Genomic DNA, 21,525 nt, shown 5'->3' with positions numbered 1-21,525 from the left:
GCTTAAACCTCTGATGTGATTAAAGATGGTAGGTGGATACACATCTGAGTTGCTGGGTGTGAGTGTTTAGTGAGAGATGGAACAAGTTCTGTGGGAGCTGGAAGCAAACAAACACAAGATTAGTCTTTGAGGGCTGTTAATGCTGTTGATTGGGTAAACTCTGATGTCAAATTTCCTTTCAAGGGCAGCTCACCAAAGGCACGGTGGCATTCTGTAACTTACAACAGCGTGTAACACACATGGAACTCATTTGACTAATGTCCATTATGTGTCTGAAACGGTGCCTTACTGCAAATTTATGCCAGTGCTTAATTGGCTAAAGCTGCTAACTTTCTCCATGCTTTCCATTTGTGAGAGCAATCAGAGTGACTTGAGCGCTGAATGTGATGAGGAAGACGCTGAGTAATCATGGATTGTATGTTCAAAGGGTTTTAAATGTCGTAGGACTTCTGAAGACAAGATGTTAGTGCCACACACCCAGCTATTAAAATAACGGAGGGTAGTTATTCCAGAGTGATTAACAGCAGTGGTGTGGCTTTTCAACAGGTAGCGAACGGAAAGTGGAAGCGACCAAGTAAATACTGCCCCTTGGATCTCTTCTCAGGGTAAGGAAGTGTGTGACTTGATTCTATGTTTTTAGCAAAAAATCCACATTACAGCTTTCTTTCTGAGATGACTTTGATGATCAATCGCTGCCTGCTTGTCTGACTTTTACAGTCAGTATTTCTGGTGCTATGTACCTTTTTACACCCATTTCAGGAATCAGAGTTGCTTTTTAATGTACCGGTGCATTTAGCTCCATAACATGAAACCAAAGAGCTGTTTCCTCAGATTTGAATTCTAATTGCAAATAGTCACTTTATCTTTGCAGTGACTTCAGCATGAGGAGCAGCTTTGTGGGTGTGTTCGCTTCAGGTGCCCAGTTCTGATTCCGTAGCGTCTTCCAGGCACGGGTGTGAACATCTAAAGGCTGTGAAAAAAAAAACCCAAATCACAGAATATTGTATTTTTTTCTTCCCTAGAAATAAACAGAGAATGCACTTTGCTTTGAAGAGTTTATTACAGGAGGCACAGAACAACTTGAAAATATTTAAGGTAAAGAGTCACATTTCTCTGCTTGCTTTTTTGGCCTTGGCTCTTGAACAATTTGACTTAAGCATCTGAACAGTCAGAATCCCATTTCAAACCTGCCTAATCAGCACCATCACTAGGGGGCCCCACTGAAAGTAGAAAATGGGAAAGTTCTTAGTTAGATTTCAAATTAGGACAGGTAAGTAGTGATTTCACCAAACTAATTATTCTGAAAGAATCACCAAAGAACAACTACTAGAAAAGGACTTTTAAAGGTGGCCAAAGTTTTTAAATGCTATGAGCTTCTTCAGGAGGAAGAAGACAGAGAACTTCGCATGTTGCTGCAAATATTTTTTTAAATTATTTTACAGCATTCATGCACATCTTGCTGAGGAAGTACAAAGTTACCTTTTCTATGGCATTAGTGTAGGAAAAATGTAAAGCAGAAACTGATGGCTTATGCAGATTTTCCAATCAATTATAGGAAATAGGATGCTTTACAATTTATTTCCAGTATTAAACCAACTGTTTGAATTACTTAAACTTGTATGAACCATCCTGTGTTTTCTATTGGTGCAGGTAACTGCCACACCTTTTCTGTCCCTTTTTTATGCCTCTGCATTTTCAAATTTGGCTTTTAAAAGAAGGTTGTTTCACATGGTGCTTCTTCACTATTAACATCATTCAGAAAAAAGGTGATAGGAGAATGTGTCAAGTATTAGTTCATGTTTATTATTCTTATTTCTTACAGTTGATTAAGTAAGTTGGGAAAGTAGCACTTGATTTAAATGGGCTTTTTGGTCCTAACTCAAAGGTCGTTATTCCTTGTGGTATCTGATTAAAATTAAGAGGGCAAATTTGTAAGAGATTGGGAACGCATGCATTTGTATGTAGGCTGTTAAACTAAGACGCTTTTCTGTACTATGTGTCTTAAAACATTAAATCTCGTACTTTGACTAAGTATGAATAACAGGATTTCATGAAATGCCTAAATCATCTTCTTTTCTCATTTGCAGAACGGGGAACTAATTTATGGCTGTAAAGATGACCAGGACTGTGTCTCTGACTGGAACGAACTTGCTCATCAGCTAAAACCTTTCTTTTTCCCTTCCAACGGGTTGGTCAGTGGCCCACACTGTACAAGGACAATTATTAAAGAACTAATCCATGTTATAACTATGACGCTACTAAGTAGTACTGATGCCTGCAGGGCAGGTGATATGAAGACAGTTCCCATTTCACAAGGAAGAAGCTACTGTGAAGCAAGTGCTTTTAATAAGGAGCTAGTAAGAAATGGTAAGAGAGAATTTCTTGAATTCTGTCAGTAATTATCACATAACAATTCAGATCTTTGCCTCTTACTTGCTGTTTAATACCAACGTGAGAATGGAAACAGTGGAATTTTGGTGACATTTCAAAAATTAGTTCTGAGCTGCATAACTGCTAGTAAACTGTTTTTAATATGACCTTGTAGTCAGCACTTTTAGCCCTGTACAGGGATAAAAATAAATACAGAATGTGGTAGAGGAAAAATGGAAGAAAATACCAGTTTGAGCTGATAACCATCATAAGTATTTCAAATGAGTGAGGAATTTTTGTGTTGCGTGTGATCAAGTCTGGTTGGTTTGTTACTTGGCACCTGTTTGTCGACTCCCTGCTCCTCCTGTCCACCCTCCCCGGCCAGGGGCAGCTCCTTGTCTTTCCTCCTGCTCCGCTCTAGAGAGAAAGGTTTGGATACTGGAGGGAAAGAAGTGGGAAGTGAGAGCTGGAGAACTGTAAATCATGTTAATTCCTCGGTGCATAAGTTTTGTAAAGCTCTGATTATTCAAGATGCTGGTTGTCATCCTAATGCTATAAACAGCATGTTTCTTACTCTGCTTTTGAGGAAGGTGTTTTTCATGGCTGGTTGGTTTTGTTGTATTGTGTGGAGAAAGAGCTGTCTTACAGGAACGAGTGCAAATACAAAACTGTTTATATTGTATTAAAAAGGCCCAATATCTGAAATGCCAAATTACTTTTGCCAAGAGTTCACGCTGTTGAAAGTGAATTTGTGGTGCCTTCAAACTCATGAAAAATTTCTCTTGTAGACTCAAACAAGTAGATTGCAATGGAAGTGTGTGGGGTTTGAGTTGTGGTATGTTGTTTGTTTTTTTTTCTGAGCCATTTGTAGAGTTGTATATACCAGGTGTTCAATTTTGCAGTCACATATGTGCTGTTTAAATGTGCAGGTAAGTACCTGCACCTGGAGCATTAGTGTTTGGAAACTGAAGTGTTTTGGTTTGGGGTTCCCCGTCCCACACCCTCATCTAGAGTATTTGAATTTGCTTTGTGAACAAACTCTTGTGTAACAGCAAAATGGAGCAAAGACAGCACTCACCTCTGCCTTACCTGAAAATACGTTTTCTTCCAGGTAAACATAAATTGGAAAGCTCTGGCTTGCCGAGGGGTTGTCTCCTGTATAAAGCCCTTCAGGCGCAGATGCTCGACATGCTGGATATCGAAGGACTCTATCCGCTGTACAGCAGAGTTGAACAGTACCTGGAGGAGTTTCCTGAAGAGAGGTAGGACCTGGAGGCTTTTTCTTTTGAGTTCTGATAACTATGCAGACAAGATCGGCTGTTATGTTGTATATAATGTTCCTTCATGGTATTGCATATGCTGGATTTCTAACTTGAAGTGCCAGATAAGATGAGCTTTATGGTTAAAAGCTTTGATGTCAATCACTTTGACCTGATTTTTTGAGTAATAAGTATGGGAAGTTCTCAACAGGGTAAGAAAGTGCCCAGTTCCTTAGTAGTGGAGGTTGTATATTTGAGGAAAGATTCAGTAAAAGGCATGGTTGGTTTCTCCTGCCTGCAGCACCTGCAGAGCTCAGACTATGTCTGCAGTAATAATGGTGTTTTTATGGTCATTCTCTGGTCTATAGTGGATTAAGTACAATCTGCCAAATTTGAGGCTTCATGGGGCATTCAGCAGGAATGTGGTGTGTGCCTGCAGGACCTTACAGAAGGTGTGAGTGGGCAACAGCCCCACACCTGCTGTTCTCCAGCCTGCCCTCGTGGGTGAGAGCAGCTCCAAACACCGGGTTGTAACCTGCACTGCAAGCGACCAAACCATACTTGAGGCACAAAAATCTTCTGGTATTTCTTGCTTGGTGAAGAAATACTGGGCTGCTACATTTGTCCTCAAATAAAGCTGATGAGTTGTAATAATAATTGCTCTAAAAAGCCTTGGCTTGGCTGTGTCTTACCTTGCGGGGCTGCGGCTTGCCCGCGATGCTGCCGGCGCTCACACGAGGGCGCTCTGGCCTCGCTGGCGGGACGTGGCTGCTCCCTGGGTCACTGCAGCTCAGGGGCTGTCTGATGGGCTGGCCCGGAGCTCTGCTTAAATCACTTGCAGTCTGGCTTACTTTAAATTATTTGAAAATGTGTTATTTCATCTGTGTGGTGTTTGTGTGCTGCAAACCCCACTTTCAGGGGTTCAGGTATTTAACTTGGGAAGGAAGGAGGCCAAATAAAGCAGTGCCCTTGCACACTTTATGAAGCTGGGGACAGAGCAGGGCCTTGTGAGGTAACAGGACACCCCCAATGTTTTCAGGAAGGCTTCTGGGAGCTCCTGCAAACTGCTACAAATTTTGAAACTTACCCATTTTTGCAAAAAATACTGTATTCTTAGTGATATGCAGGTGGCAGTGGATTTAGAATTATTCATTAAAAACCAAAACAAATACCAAATGTTAAACAGCATATCTTAAGTAATAATAGGGACTGGTCCTGGTGTCAGATCTCTGAGTATTAACTTGTTGCCATGTTTATCGGTGTTATCGTTTTTTTCCGAGTATGTGGGCTTCTGAAGAAAGATTTCACTGAAAATCAGTAAATCATCTTGACTGTCTGTAAATCTTCTTTTAAAAATTATTTAGAAGTACGCTGCAGATAGATGGACCCTACAATGAAGCGTTTTATGAGAAGCTGCTAGATCTTTCCACTGAAGATGATGGGACAGTGGCATTTGCATTAACAAAGGTACTTTTCCTGCGCGTGTTGTTGAAGCTTATGTAGCCTGTCAGTTTTAACAACCGCCTGTCTAAGGGAAGCAGAGGGACAGCGTGTGAGTGTCACCGCTGGCTCGTCAGGCGCCGTGCGGTTGAAGTTCTTAATTGTGCCAGGGTGTATCTTGATGGCAGAAGCAATTAAAACCAAACATGTTTAGCACCAGTTCTTGACAGAAAAACAAAGCTGGTTATTTCCTTCTAGACCGAGGAAGCATTTGCATGAACTGGTGCTGTTTTGGCCTTCAAGAAAAATATCTTTAGGAAAGAAACATGATTCTTACATAGGATGCTGTAAAACCCCTGGTTCCTGCGAACTGTTTGTTACAGAGATAATTTCCGGCTCTTAAAATACCAACATACTAATACACTGGGTACACTAATGCCTTTTAGAAAAAACAGCGTGCTATACTAAAGCAAATACAAATGTAATAGAAAATTCTTGTTTTTGTGTTGTATAGGTGCAGCAGTACAGAATAGCAATGACTGCTAAAGACTGCTCCATCATGATCGCCCTGTCGCCCTGCCTGCAAGACGAATGGTAAGAGACAGAGCTGCCTGTGGACAGCTCCTGCTTGTTTAGAATCTGAAGATGTGTTTGCACAGTTCAGTCAATTCAAATACATTTTTAAAAGTGGGTTTTTTGGGGGGGAAGTGTACAAATGCTTGGCTGTGAGCATATTAATAAAGTGGAGTTCTGATTTAAGACATTTAGGACAGAGCTCTGTTTCTGAAGAGTTTAAGTTGATAAAAAAGGGTTAAGCTTTTTTATTTACTTTTTTGAAATGTGAATTGACTGTTCATAGCAGATAATCATGGTTTAACTGGGTACATCTTTCACTGTAAGGGAGGAGGTTTTGCCGCAATATTATAGTCTGCTTTTACGTGGGGGAGTTTGTTTTACCAAAGCCTTGTTATTTTTAGGGAGTTTTGTTTTCTGCATTTGCCTGCAGTTCTTGATTGAAGCATTCGTGAGGGAGATGACTTGTGGAGTAGTTGTCTCCAGTTAACAAGTCCTCCATCCTTCAGTGTGCTTGGACACTTGTTCTGGTACTAAATTGGTATTCCCTTGAACCCGAGTTAGAGTTGCAGTGGGTGGTTGTGCTGCTGTGAGTTACTAAGGCTGTTGCTTTGTACGCATCCTGTGTAGAAAGAGATTCCACTTACTAAATAAAAAGACATAGCAACTGGGAGTAATGTTTTGACTTAAGCTATGTGGAAGCTGAAAGGAAAATGAGTGGAAGAGGTGCCAGCAAGTTCACTTTAATACTGGTTAAGCTGGAACTATAGTTTCCTAAATGCTACCTTAGCTGAAGTTTATTTTCTTAGTCTCTCGTGGAAGTTCTAAGAGAAACATTAGAATCACTTTTGCAGGGAGACTTGGGATGCAGAAATGCAAAATGTTAGCATCAGTGACTCAGACGTGCAACGTGGTTTTATTTTCCAGCTCTGAGCAAAGACCTGTGGTACTAACATCCAAATCCAGATTCACCTTTTCTGTTTCTGTCCTGGACCTCGATCTGAAGCCCTATGACAGCATTCCTCACCAGTACAAACTCGATGGCAAGATAGTGAACTATTATCTGAAGAATGTACAGGCCAAAGATGACCCCGTTATGTCCAGTCTCTTCAAGGAGAATGAAGACTGCACATTAGTTCTCCATAAAGTGTAACTGTTTCCTTAAGGTTATTTCTATTTGAACACATTAGAAAGTGAAAGATTAATGGAATACAATTATGGTGATTTTTTTTTTTCTATTGTGTTCAGTGCATTTTTCAGCTGTGAATGTTTTTGCTTTACGAAATGATTTCTAATTGGTATGCCTTTTCAAAGACACGGAATAGCACTAAACCACACATCTGCTATATAACCTTAATGAATGTATTTAATATGACAGAACAGTTAACGTGCCATACCCTGGAACTAGAGGACAGATCAAATTAATACTAAAAGTCTTCTTCCTTAGAACTGAAAGAGCACAGAATTAAAGGTTTCCTGAAGTATTGCATTAATATAGAAAGCCTGATTACTAACGAGAATTGCCTTGGAGCTTGTGCTTTGAGTCTCACGTGTACCTCCTCGGAAGAGGGACTGCTCTGACAAAAGCTAATGTAAAACTTTAGCATTAAGTCCACTGAAAAAACAACCAAAGTGGCTGCTCAAGCGTTACTGATCTATGGAACTACCATGTTACTGCAGAACACTTTTAAGTGCTAATGCGTGTGATGAAGAACACCAGGCTGCCTCCAGAAGCTCTGTGATCGCCTGATATCATCTACCTAAAGCTTCTGAATCTAACTGAACAGAGTGAAAGGTAAGCGTCTTGATGTGATGGCTGGGCCTAACTCACCTGACCTACTGGTCTTTTATTTTCTACACATTATATGCTGCTATTGAAGGTGAAACCACAGCTCTCTCTTACCTAATTTAAATTGAGCTATAAGGATAATATATTCTGAGTTTTACAGATTAATTCAGGTCTTTCAGAGTGTGTCAGACATTGGCATTATTTCACTGATATCCCACATACTGTATAGCATGACCAGCTGCTTTCAGGCTCTTTCTAAGTGACACTGGAAAAAGGTGACAGTATGTGATTTTGTGAAGCTACAGGGGCGTCATGCCCCGAAGTGTGCAGAGAGATGCTGTTACCTGGATACAGTGTGTGCTTCCTGGTCAAGTTTTTCAAAATAGTGTAGGTTAACATTTTAAAAAAATAAATTTATGTTGGGATCTTAATGTAATGTTTGAGTTGTTCCATTTTACCTGAAAAAAACCCCTGTGCAGAGCAGCACCACTCACACAGCACTCGAGCTTTGCTGCGGGCACTGACCTGTGTCAGCGATCCCTTGTGTTCCGCTGCCTGGCGACACGAGCCTTCTGGGACAGCGCGGGGCTGCTCTCTGAAATGTGATACTGCAACAGTGCAATAAGCTGGTAGCTGACAGCGGTAACAACCCCTTCTTTCCCAAGAAAGCCTGGGGGGAAAAAAGCTATTTTAAAATCCAGAACTCCTCCAGCTGTTAGACAAGGGGAAGGACTACTAACAGCTGGAAAGTTTTCAGGTTTTTGTTGTAACTTGACACACATTTGATATGCAAATAGAAGCGTATGTGCTTGATCAAACAGTTTCATTTTCATGCAAGGAGCTAGAGATGAAGTAAAGGTTACGCAAAACTAGCTAGACCAGTAACATCTCAGTGGATAGAGCAGCAATGAATTTTGCTTGTCTGTTGGATTCCAAACTTGAAATTAATCTGCCTTATGTCTAACAAGATATTTCATTATAGAGCTGCTGTTCATCAGCCCTTGATCTGTGGCATTGCTCAGCTGTAGATTCTGACAGGTATTTTGTGACCTACCAGAACAGTAGGAGACTATTTCAGTGATCAAATAGTGTATTATTAAAATTATAGTTTTATAAACACACTTTAATTCTTGACTTCACCTATTTCACCATTGGTATAAAGTACTCGGTCATAACTTAAAAAGGAGCAGGCAGCTGTACGGCTTGCAGGGCTGGACAAGGAAGGCTCTCAGTGTTCCTTGGGAGTCCCCAGTTGGCCTTTGTGGCCCTTTGACTCCAGGAACAATGAGTGTTGCTCCCTCCTGAGAAGGACGGGACTCCCAGCCGTCTGTGTTTGGTTTGTGTCAGGTGGTTTGGTTGTGACAGGTCGTGCAGAGCAGGAACTCCCCAGAAAAATGCGGAGAGTTCACAAATGATGCATCTGATGGAAGTGAAGGAAGATGACAGAACACCTGTCTGATCTGATTTTTTCTTCAGGGATGATTGTATGAAATGTGATGCTTCCGTAACATGTAACCTACTAGAATTCCCCCTAGGAGCAGGAAGTCCCAATGGAGCACTGCAGTGACAGCAGTTAACTCATCCATCTCTCTTTACAGAAGTGTAATGGTCCTTTCTTGTTTAGTTTAATGCGGTCTCTACGCAATACATTGTGGAAAAAAGTTACTTCATACAGTTACTTCTTTTAGCATAGTATGTGTTTCAAATCTTCAAATTGTCTACTTCCACCCTTATTTAATGAGAAAGCTATTTAACTCTTTGTTCTAGGAGTCTCTTACTGTTCTCTTGTCATTTTAAAATCACTGTACTTTTACGGAGCTGTGAAATGAAATGGATTTTTATGGACTTGATTTTGACAGTGCATGATCTTTTAACATTTTCTAGATACCTGGAAAGTGTTAAGAAGATAAACCACTCTGGTACATTAATGATTCAGAAAGATAAATTTATAATGAAATCACTCTGTACATGTAACTATTTTATTTGGCATTTTTGTATTTAAATGGCTGTATTTATTTTCATGTCATGACAATTTATATATAACGTGCCATAATTGTACAGATAGCATGTTTTATGAGTATGGTTTCTAAATGGAAAATAACTTAATGTTTATATTCAATAAAATTCTAGACTGTGTAACACAATATCTTAATTAAAACTACTTTTGAAATTGCTACCTGTTGTAAGTAATGCTGGCATTCACTTTTCCAAGTCGAGCGCGTTGATCAGGTTCTCGATGGCTGTCTCGACCCCGAGCAGCAGCAGCAGGCTGCGGAAGTGGGCGGGTGCGTTCTCAACGGTCGCCCTGTTCTGCTCCAAAACTGCAAGGAAAATGTAACAATGAACATTATTTTTGAAGAGCTGCACTGCGCTCCTGGATAAAACAGGTTACCTGCTGTCGAGAAGAGGAGGATACAAGTTTTGTAAACCCTCTTCAGTTATACAGGAGGTGACGCTAAGCTGCTTGCTAAATTGGGATTTGTTTGCTTGGTTGGGTTCTGCAAGATGGATTTCAGTTTTACCTAAAGTTGCCAAAAATGTGGGACAGGCATTGTACTTGAAAGCTCAGAAAGGGGCTCTGGAGTAAATGACGTTACCTTGCTCTGGTACTTTGGTCAGCAGGTCCAGAACAGGTGTAGTTCTCCCTTCTTCATCCAGATGTATCTTCCAAACAATCATTAATTCAAACCTGTATCATGTATACAGACAAGTTAGGTGAGCGTTAACAAGGCAACTGTCTAAGGTTTGGTCGAAGCGGAAAGTACAGTATTGAGGAGGCTCACACTCATTACGCTCTTAAACAGAATTCACCTCAGGTAATGCAAATTGCCCATCTCTCTATTTGGAAATCAGAAATACTTATGTTTTGAACCAGGGAAAACTGCTCATCTCCTGGCAAGGAAAGGTTATTGAAAATTTGAACATAGCTGGAAATGAAGCAACCTCGAGGATTTTTTTTCCCCCGGTTCTTGTATTTGTCTCGTGAATAGCAGGTTTTTTGGAGCAGTGAGAAAAAGACAGAAAATGAGAGACTGCTTTTTCCCTTCCTCCTGGCCCCTTATGTAACGTCTGCACCTGGGGTCAGCTATTGTGCCAGATACAGAGGAAAACCGTTCCAGAAGTAGTGATGTTTTGGGTTTGGAATAAGATTCACCCCAATATTGTTCATGGGCTTCTTAGGATAACACACAGGGATAAATACATCCATGGCCTAGATTGCTGCATTTGTTTGCTTTAATTTTTTTTAAAATAACCATCAGGAGTTCATCCAAAGCTGCTGGGCACAGGAACCCGCCACTGCCAGGGGGACGTTCCCTTTCTCCGTGGTGGTTGACCAGTTAGACTAAACGTTTTCCTTTACAAATGATTTGTCAGCCTTCTGCCACTTCACTGTTAAACATCCTTTGAGAATTTGTGCACAGCTTGTTCTGGGATTTTGCAAACAAATTAATAAGCGTGTTTTCTATTGACCCACTGAAATGATTTTTAAATTCTTGTATTTTATGATGGTGGGTGAGAGGCAATGTGTAATGGAACTTGACACCTGTCAACATGAAGAGAAACTACAAAATAAAGCAGCTTCTTTTCTGTGATGGTCTAACAACAAGTCATTTCAGCAACCCAGAGCATTCAGCTTTAAAGGGCAGATTTGGCTAAACTGAGACAGCACTATCTATTATGGTTTATTTGGTAGTTCCAAATATGACAGAGGGAGTTATGCTTTATTTCTAGTTATTTCCATATAAATTAAAGCATGTTATAGCAAAGATGTCATAGGAGAAGGGAACAATCTGATCCCTTCACAAAATAGCTACTTTCCTGGCCCTTACAGAATTCCTGACAGTGATAATAATATTGTCTTACATGCTACTTCAAGTAATTTTCTTCTCTATTTAGAAGCTCAAACCTGCCAGAAGGTGTCCAGCAGGGAGCCCAAACAACTCCAGCATGTCTGATAGAGCAATAACAATAAATGGCAGTGCAATTATCTCTTTCATCTGATTTTCTTCTAAAACAATGGAAAAATTCAGCTACAGTTGCTTTCAGTAACATGGTAACTGCGATTTTCTTTGTGTTCTTTAATGCAAGGAAGAGCAGAGAGCAGCAGTGCTGGGTGAGCATGAGCTGTCGCAGGGCCGGCCGCACTGGCCTGGCCTGACAGAGGGGACTTGAACATATACTTTTTAAATTTAAAATTCTTCCTCCTCCCAGTGTTCCTAATGTGTGGTTATAGCCCTAAAACGTAACATAGATCATCTGATCCCTGTGTTTAGAGGCATTACAAAGCAAAGAGTGACGATGTTCAAGCAGACTGATTACATATAAATTGTCAATATGCCTTTCACAATCATAAATCGATAAATGTATTTATTGGCTTACCCGGACACTTTGGGGTTCCTCAGGATTATGTAATCTCCCTGCAGTCCATCCGGAAGGGCCACAATGTCTGGATATTTGGCCTGTGAATAAACAAGTTCAAAAGGATACAAATTAGGTGAGAAAAAGCAGAGTAGACAAGGTGGTTCTTGCCCATTGCAGTGGATTTTAATATGCTGCCACTCTTAGCTTCCATTTGTAATAGCTAAGAGTAACAATATGAATAGTTTAAAATTCTGACCTTAAAAAAAAAAAGTTTTGATGGTTTGAGTTTTTGTTTTTTTTTTTTTTTAGTATCATTCATGTGGTATCAAGAGATAATAAATTGGGTCACGGCAGAGGAGAAAACAGTATCACACACTTGTTAGGGATCCTTGTGCAAGATCTAGAAAACCTTGAAAGAATATTTTTAACTAAGCTCTGTTAATTTGATTTAATAGCACATTATAATACATCACCATGTCACGTCCCCCTCCCCCTTAATTTAAACAACCTTACTAGTACACTGTTTTGATATTCCTTTGAGAAAGTGCATCACCCCAGTTCCACACAGTGCAATGAGATACCAAAACAACCACTATTATCACAATATAACGGGACAATGGAAACATGATAAAACACACTAAGCTACTGACTACTACTAAATTCCACATTAATGGGAGTTAGAGCTATTTTGAATTACTCCAGTGTACAACAATTGATCAGATTATCATTCCATCACTTGGTTAGTACATCTAATACTTTACAGCCTCCAATGTGTATATATTGAATTACCTAAGACACAGAACTTTTGCTATAATAATTTTAAAAGTGCATAAAAGCAGAATAGTAGCTATGTGTGGATCCTTGAGAAGTTTTGCAGCATATCCGGTGACAGGTTACTCGGAGTATGAGATGCATATACATCAACACAGAGAGAACACGATTCCTGCACCCTGCAGGGATGTGCTGTTGCAAAAGAAAACAGAATCCAGACACAGCTGGTTGTTGTGAAGACTTTAACACTATTACTTGCTTGTGCTATCTTATGTACAGGTTACAAAGCCCTGTTCCAAAATTTGCAGTTTATAAAGTGTGAAAAGGCTGTCGCAGCCTAAATCATTCTGCAGCGCTCACGGGGCAAGCGGTAAGTCTTACGGAAAAGGAGCAGGAGAGCTCGTCTCCAAAAAGCACTGGAGAAAATGAGTTGGGTTTTACAGGATTACGCCTCATCTGGCAGACTGAAATTGCTACCAGATGTGACCTTGCTCTGGGGTTTAGGAATTTATGACAAACTAAAAGGGGTTTGTGCAGAATGCCAAATGACATAAAACACATGGAATTTGCCAGTTTTAACGTCTACCAAGTATCTAGTAGCGCATTTACCATGGGGATAAAGACCATGCTCTGTCCTGGGAACAAAGACACATAAGGGGCAACAAAGTGTGCGGCAGTTACAGCGTGAAAACGTGGCTGGTGCGAGGTCAGTCGCCTCGCAGAACAGTGACCTTTCGTCAGCTCTACTACCTGTGCAATGATGCTTCTCTGATGACAAAATAAAACAAGTTTTTCAGGCTTTCCATCTCAAGAACCCACGTCTTTGATATTCATTACATACCTTCATTTGTTTGATATCATAGGTCTTGGAGCATCTAGCGACCTCTTTAGGTCCAAGTTGCAAATACTAGACATTTAGGATTATATCTGGTGACCTCAACTCAAAGTTCGTTGTTTACAAGAGACCCCAAGTATACCACAGCTAAACACCGACTCACGTTGTGTCCTCACATGACCACACCAAGGCCTTTGGGAGTCACAAGAGAAAACAGATCAGAGGCAGCAGGTAAGAGTTCCAATTGTCAAACCGCTGTAAAATGCACCCATGACTTGTTTGGGAGTTCCTGCGCAGCTGCCATAACCAATGTGTTTACCCCCACCTAGCGGGTGGTATTTTATGTTGTACAGAAACCAGAGGTATCTCAAGGAAATCTCAAAGTTGTGTTTTTCTGTTGTCTAAAAGCTCCTCTGTACCCAGGAGAGACTGCACTGGTGAGTTCTGCACACAGCAAGTGTTATTCTTTGCCTCAAAGGCGTGCCAGGGGTTCTGACATCTGTCTGAATGCTGAGAGAATCTGATCTTGTGTGAAATTCACAGGGTTTGGGATAAAATCCAAGAAAGATGATACTTCAGCAACGCGCAAAACACACAAAAAGCCAAAGCGCAAATACCTGCACGTCTCCTCAGGCGCGTTACAGGCCAGAGCTGTGGCTGTACCAGTGTCACACAGCAGCCCGGGGTGACTCCTGACAGCCAAACCTGCCGCACCCAGGGTTAAGCAAGTGAGGTTAAACACTGACAATTCAGGGAATAAACCCCAGGATCTACCTTTCATATTCCACATATAAAGTGTAACATCTGTATCCCACAGGTAAAACGTGGGGATCTGGCACATAGATGAAACACCAGGCACACATTGTGTACCAGCTGCAATAGTTCTGACTGAACTGTAACTCCAAATACACTTCGTGGGTACCGGGTTATCACCTCATATTCTCTGCTGTGCAACTTTTCTAAATTTTCCCTGAGGAAAAGCAAAGTGGAGCAATAAGTGGGTAACAGGACGGCCTGATCCACCAAAGGGTCCCTCGGGACAGTCAGTGACCCCCGTGGGATGTCATGAGGTGGGCACCAGGCAACTGGAAGATGTCACCTTGAGTAGCGTGATACCAGATGGGAAAGATCAGCTACAACTGCATTAAGCAAAAACTGACTTTAATAAAGAAATATTTTTCCTCAGATGACTTTTAAATGTCGGTTTATGATCAAAACCAAAAGCTCATGCTATTATTACTTCTGGACGGAAATAGCTTTTCCAGTTCCTTCAGGAGTCCAAGCAAGGAATCTGATGGGAACTTTTGTCTAAAACAGAAATAGCCTCAACTCACAAAGGGACAGCTATGGGGATGGAATACTCTGCCTGCCCTTTCTCCCATGACAGATTTTACATACACACAGAGGCATGTGAGTGAATAAACTTGTAATATCTATTTTAAAACAAAATATACTATTCTTCAGCTGTTTAAAATCACATTGCAATATTCTGCAACCTAAAACTCTTCTAAGGAAAGTGTTTTAAGTTATTCAGCTTAAGCACCACAACTAAGAATGCAAAGCAAAATTGGAAGGCAGAAGCTAAGCTAAAAGCAGACAAACTTACTTCTAACCCACTTACCCAGAAAATATGCTACTCTGCTCTTAGATGGAACAACAGGTTGCACTTACTACTAATTCTGAACTTGGCATTCTGTTAGAAGGGCTGTATATAAAGAGCGCTATGCAAGTCATGCTACTACTAGTCGCTCCGCAAATGTAAACTACTTCCAAAGTTACCAAAGATGCTCCATTTAGGCTCTGATTTGGGGTGAATTATGTGTGTTTTGCTCAGCTAAGGCCACAGTATCATCCACTGATGTCACACACATGGTACCATCAAGACCTTAAATAACAACATAACTGTAACTTCAGGAATTAAAATCCAAACTATTTGCAAAAATGATGAAAATTCTAGATACTGTAGAATACCAATAAGGACATGATTAGATTCCAGAAGCATCAAACAAGCCCCCTGCTCCCAGCCTGCCGCCCACTGCAAAAATTTCGGTCAATCCTGTAAGCAGCCACCAAGTGGGAAACAATGCTGGTGACCGGGGGGGACTCTGAATGCACAGCCTCGGCCTCCGGGGTAGCAGCAGCTGGGTTGTTACATTACAGCCTAACTCAAATAACAACAAAAGGAATGATTTTACTATTACCGTGATCATATAGATACTTAAAACCAGCAATCACTAAGCTGCAAAACGGAAGTGCAGCAATTACATTTTTAGAAATTAGATTGTATTTCTGCTTCTACTAAGCCTTCTGCCAGCCCAGAAAAATACAGTTCAATCTATGAGATCTGGCCCTACAATCTATCTGTCCTTAATGCACACTGCAAAAGTATTTGGCACTAATTTCACCAAGAATTCTTATCCTCAAGTCACAAACTATGTTAATCTGTCACAAACCGAACATCACGTATACGTTCACACAGCACATACATTTTCAGTTATCTTTCTAGAAATGTCATTTAAGTTGATGAGTTTCATTTTTAGATATCGGGCAATAAATTTGTTAATGCATTTCAATTAAGTAAAATATTTTGTACTGTAACACAGCTGTCACCAACATGAACATGTAACAAGGATTCTCACTTTCCTGTATTTTTAAAGCACAGTGGCAAGCCCTAAATCAATGAAGAATCTCTCCAAAAGATTTAACTTTCCTTGTCTCAACAGGCACCTCAGTTTTCAACAGACAAGACAAAACAAACTGCCAATACAATGTAACTGAGAAATGAAAGAAAAGAAACATCCTATTTTTTGTTCTTTCCTTCCTCTCCACTGCCCGACTGGGCAAGAGCAGCTCTGTATAAACCTGTGTACACAAAACAGCTCAATACAAGGATAAATGAAAAACCTACACGGCCATGGTTTTGAGAGGGTTTTTATCTCGAAGTTGAATTTTTTGAGACTTCTTTTGAATTGAAAATCAACAGGCAAAGTTTGGAACCTTCAGAATACACTGGGAGACGAGGAACCCATTGCCTGCAGATGCTGCAGGTTTGTCACATGCCGAAGTTGATGTTCTTTATGTAAAAGGTTTTGCTGTACAATGGCAGCGTTTGTGTATTTTTAATGGAATACTGTAAACACTACCAGTATCATTAAACATTACACCCAAAGCCTGACAGGTCTGCAGTTCCACTATGGGAAGCGCATTCAGCAAAAGCCTTTCAGTCTGATCAGCTGGAACCCCTGAGTCACAAAGACAAATGATTCACAAAGGGAAAATTCCAACAGAAAGACATTTTGTTTTCAATATGCCACATGTTAAATTGGATTTCATCTCACATTTCATTTAAAGGCGCTTCTAAAAAGTATGAAAAGAAAGAAGCACAGTAATGATAATTGAACATAATCAGCAAATCTCTACTATGTCTCCTTAGGGATTTGTTTAGTATCCACCAAACAGAAATATTAGACAAATAGGAGTGATACAAATATTTCATTTCTTACAAAGAAGCCCAGTGTTATGACTGTCACAATTAATTAAATGATTCCATTGTTATAAATACAATGTCAGCTATGGGCAAACAGCACCCTCCACTGCTTTAAACCTGGCCAAAGAAACAAACACCAGTCCATTAAATAACTACCCAACAGCAACATAAATTATTACATTATTGTTAAATTGACTAGCTTGGTCTGCCAAGATTTGTTCTTGTATATGTAAAACTGATGCAAATGTAAAGTGAATGAATTTCCTCTTATTTTTGAGAAGCCTCAGTTGCACAGGTAAAATTAGACCTGTAAAATATCAAAAAACCAATCAATATAGAACACACTTACAGAACTTACTTGGAGAGAACTACTTAGAATTTACTTTCATCTGATATACCTCAGAATCTGAGTATGTTTATCTTGCAGGCTGACATGGTTAAATCTTTGTTTATTCAGCAGCTTAATACTGGAAACAAAGGTCCCTTGGAGCTACTGGGGTATTCGCAAGGCTTAAACATTTACATTTTGAAGGAAAAAACACTATCCCATGCCATGTATTTTTGGTTGAAGAAGAAATCATTTTTTATATGCCAGTTCACATTCTCTTTGGTATGTTTCTGTGGGAACAAATTCTGTATTTTCTAAAATCCGTACTTGGTATGTGGTATATTGATTATATTACACTTAAACTTTTACACATGGACTTTTCCCTTACAATATGTCACGTGCCAATGGGACAGGAATTAGAAGATGCGGCGAATCCTCAATCCAAGGTTTTACCCTTGTACAGCCATTTACTGTGTGTATGTACAGGTAGGATTCACAGTTTTAAACTGTTTTTGGGTTTTTGTGTGTGTGGTTTGTTTGTATTTGTTTGTTTTAAATTAAGTCTAGGACAGCAATAGAGCAACATTCAGCAAGTGATTTTATCCAGTTCTATTTGGAGCAGTGCTGTGGCTGTTCCCAAACTCAGAGCAATGCAGAACTGGGAGCTCACTAAAAATCAGTGGGTTTTGTTTCAGTTTCTAGAGCAAGGCAGTGGATCAGCGTCCCAGTTATGGCAGCATCAGCGTCCCATTCCCTGCTTCATCTCTCCTTGTGCATCATATGATTTTGTAACAGGTCTTCTATGTGCAGTAAGAGTAAGAAATATAATATATAATTGCTGAGTTAGCAATCTACAAATAATTTGAATAACCAGGTTCAAGCAAAAAAATCTCTCATTTTACCTTCCCTCTACACTAAAACAGAACACTAGGAACAACATGTGACAAACTATTTCTGTATTTCTGAAATGGTAACTGGCACTGCACAAAACCCACTCGGATCAGCTCCACCTTCTGCACTCCAGTATAATTTGACTCAATTTACAGCCTCTTCTCATACAGAGATCTATCTGTTAATACTTGAAATGTTAAACATTTTTTAAAAACTAATAATGCTGTATAAATTCTTTGCACTTTTATACTTTTCTTTAAAGAAATAGTATGGCTGAGCCCAGTATCTATTGGATTAATAACACCGATGTTTTGGGGATGGCTGTGTGTGCTTAAATAATATTTTCCTGCTGGTCAATAGGTCAAAATAAGATTCAGACTTGAGTAACAGCCATAGAGACATGAGGAAAAGTAGTATCAATGCAGCCCTGCTTGACCAGATGAATTCTTTTTTTTTCAGGACTAAACCCAAATGATCCATTTTAGGAAATGGGTATTACTGAAGCCTCAGCACCAAACCAAGTTCTGTGTGCAAACCCACATGTTCTAATGACAAGATGCTCCAGGGGCTGCACCACCAGCTTCTGCATCACCACTTCCCATGGCTTTGTGGAAATAAAGACAGTTTGGTCTCTGCCTGAAATATAACAATGTTGCAACCTAAAGTAAATTATTTAAATTACAGCAAAAGATGACAATCTTTCCAGGAAACTGTGTTTAGCTAAATTTCAGCTAAAGTATAAAACTGCGACACTATTAGCACATCAGAGGCCAACTTTCCTCAGATCATCATCACATGCTTAGGAAGGTGGCAGCACGCTCTCATTTTTGGATAAGCATAAATATCTGTTTGATGTAACGGGGATATGTAATAAATCATAGCTATGAAATTACGTTGTACTTGCTACTGCGGGAGAAAAACTTTGACAAAACCTGTTTTTAAACAATAAAATATGAATTACAGAATTATAAGAGAAACATTTTATAAATGTGTTCTCGTACACGATATATATTTTTAATGTCTACACTGTAAACTGCCTAAAATGCTTGGCAAGGGCTCAAACTATAATATCTTCAAGTGTTTGAAAAATGGCACATTGAAAGTTCAAAGCATAAAGGATCTCAAAAGTCACCATGAAGTTAATCATTTTGGGCAATTAAAGGAACTGAAACCAAGAAAAGATGATGAACTTTTCTATTTCAACTAAATTACACAGCTTAAAAACACTGTACTTGCAAAATGGATTTATGAAACTTCACCACTCGTAATTATGTCTCAGAATAAACACGTCTTCCATCTTCCCATCTAAGTACATATTTCACTCAAGTAAAACAGTCCTGCTGGTGATCTGTGTTATGCAAATTACACAAAACCATATGTGTGATTAGAACCAAAGACCAAGTTTCCAAAAAGAAGCTCACAATGAAAAAGCAGCTCTGTCTACGTGGCAGTCCTATCACATCCTACACGCTGCTCAGCCCCCTTCCACGGTTCCCCTGGCAGTACAGGTGCGGCTGGTTACTTGAATGACAGTTGCTCTGCAGCCGCCCAGTTTCAGACCTGTGGTTTTTGGCAAACCAGATCTGTAACTCCAGAGTTACACATCCCTTCACTAAGATCCCATCTTACAAATAGCTGTTGAGGTTAAGTCAGTGCTCTGCACCAGCCCCTGCAGCCCACTGGAGGAAGCCTTATTCACGGCCAGCCCAAAACCCGGGCAGCATTAGCAAATTGCCAATGAAGTTTCTTCACTTTGTTCTTTTTACCTTCAGCTGATTGCAGCTTCTCTTTTTTTCCAGCCCCTACTCTATTTCCATTGCCATTTGTTCTCCTTTTTCACATTTCCATAACATTCTTTTTCATGCTTGATTCAACCATGGTTCTACAGGACATGATTCAGTTTGTCAGTATTTGCTATGTGACTATTTACCACACTGTATTTTCATAACTGGATCAAGGCCATATGTCTAAAGAAGAGTTAAACCAGCACAACCTAGGCCCAAGTACACATAGTACTGTCTCTACGATAAAGCATTTCCTTTTAGCATCACTTTGTCATATGGCAACCTTATGTTTATCTGCAGTTTAATTACATCAGACTAGGGATAAATTAAATACATACTAGAGGTTTACTTTTAAAATGTGAGGAAAAATAGAATTAAATGCAAATGAAACCTTGGAAAGAACAGGAAGGGGTACATAATAAACACATAGCAAACACAGAAGTTGCAGATACAGTTTTTCTTGCTGGGGAAGGGAAGAGTGTTCTCTCCATTATTTCTCTTTAAAATTGGTGAGGCAAGTATTTCCACCAGTTTATGAAAAAACATACTCCTGAGAAACTACGTGTGCACATTTACAAAGCAATGTATCTAAAAGCAAAAGCATCAAGGTACTTCGTTCCAAGTTTGTTTCTACAGTAAACAGGCATGTTGGAAGTGAGAAGACGGTTGTGCAGAAGAGCTGCCAAGCCTGGCAGGCTGGCTGCGCCTTCGGACACCTGGCACGTCCCCGCTGGGCACCCTGCGCCGCCCCATGTTCCAGAACCATCTTCACCTGCTAATGCTGCCTCCTCGGCCACAGACACCGGGAGACCGAAGATCACAGTGGGCCATGGACATCATGTCCTCTGAATCAGCTCTGGCTTTCTCTTTGCCTTTTTAAGCTTAAATCACGCCATTTTACCAGATTAAAATTGTAGGGCTTATTTGTTATCTTATTTAACTTTTAGAATACGCTATTTTAATACTAAGATGCCTGTAGAGCCATCCTCTGCACAGGTATTTGCACAGTTCCAAGTTCAGGACTTGTGAAATGATTTGTTTTTCTGTGAGAGAGCATTACCACTGCAGCTGGGCATCTCTTGCAGTGGAAACCCACAGCAAACCAGTAGAGCTCAGCAGTTCTGTTCTTCCTCTGCAAGCTTACCAACATACTAGTTTTCATTATATTGTAATTTGAAACCCCTACTCTTCCTCTGCAGTTAAGTATAATTAAAGACTTCTTGATGATAAACTTAATATAGGGCACCAGGTGAAAATCAGCAGATATGTCTAATTTAGCAAAAGAGTTACTAAACAGTTAAGGACAGCACAGAGACTAAAAATTATAAAAGGCCAAAAGTGCAAAGAATCAAGAACTTGAGTAGAAATAATCATGAGTCAATGTTTCAATAACCTGAAGGAAGTAGACTGCAAGAAATGCACTTGTAGGAGAAATTAAGCTAAGTGTGTTTTTTCTTCCATTACAACAGAAGCAAGATACCTTGTAGATCTTTAAATATTCTTCTGTATAAAAGATGCTGCAAGATTCTCTCGAAGCCTTTTTGATGGCTTCGTAAAAGGGTCCAGGATTGCATAAAGCAACTTGCATTTGAAACACCACAGAAAATTTGATTATCAAGTGTGGCCCAACTTGCTT

General features: G+C 40.0%; 2 protein-coding genes across 4 annotated transcripts in view; one reads left to right on the top strand and one right to left on the bottom strand.

Moving 5' to 3' along the window:
* Positions 1-9,249, top strand: part of IPPK (inositol-pentakisphosphate 2-kinase) — a 57,735-nt gene extending 48,486 nt beyond the window's left edge. For both annotated transcript variants that reach the window (XM_082059964.1, XM_082059963.1), the window contains 7 exons: positions 547-605; positions 1,023-1,095; positions 2,088-2,367; positions 3,482-3,632; positions 4,994-5,096; positions 5,584-5,663; positions 6,570-9,249. In XM_082059964.1, the coding sequence (XP_081916090.1) occupies positions 547-605; positions 1,023-1,095; positions 2,088-2,367; positions 3,482-3,632; positions 4,994-5,096; positions 5,584-5,663; positions 6,570-6,795 (972 nt within the window). In that variant the 3' untranslated portion in view covers positions 6,796-9,249. The remainder of the gene's footprint in view (positions 1-546; positions 606-1,022; positions 1,096-2,087; positions 2,368-3,481; positions 3,633-4,993; positions 5,097-5,583; positions 5,664-6,569) is intronic.
* Positions 9,250-9,394: 145 nt separating this feature from the next.
* The window catches only part of CENPP (centromere protein P), a 133,194-nt gene continuing 121,063 nt past the window's right edge, over positions 9,395-21,525 (bottom strand). For both annotated transcript variants that reach the window (XM_082059973.1, XM_082059972.1), the window contains 3 exons: positions 11,812-11,891; positions 10,029-10,120; positions 9,395-9,752 (listed from right to left, as the gene is read on the bottom strand). In XM_082059973.1, the coding sequence (XP_081916099.1) occupies positions 9,631-9,752; positions 10,029-10,120; positions 11,812-11,891 (294 nt within the window). In that variant the 3' untranslated portion in view covers positions 9,395-9,630. The remainder of the gene's footprint in view (positions 9,753-10,028; positions 10,121-11,811; positions 11,892-21,525) is intronic.

The sequence above is a fragment of the Streptopelia decaocto genome (assembly GCF_964273445.1).
Source record: "Streptopelia decaocto genome assembly, chromosome: 8".
Classification (NCBI taxonomy): domain Eukaryota; kingdom Metazoa; phylum Chordata; class Aves; order Columbiformes; family Columbidae; genus Streptopelia; species Streptopelia decaocto.
Note: the sequence above shows the minus strand (reverse complement) of the source record. Positions and strands in the feature narration are given on the sequence as shown.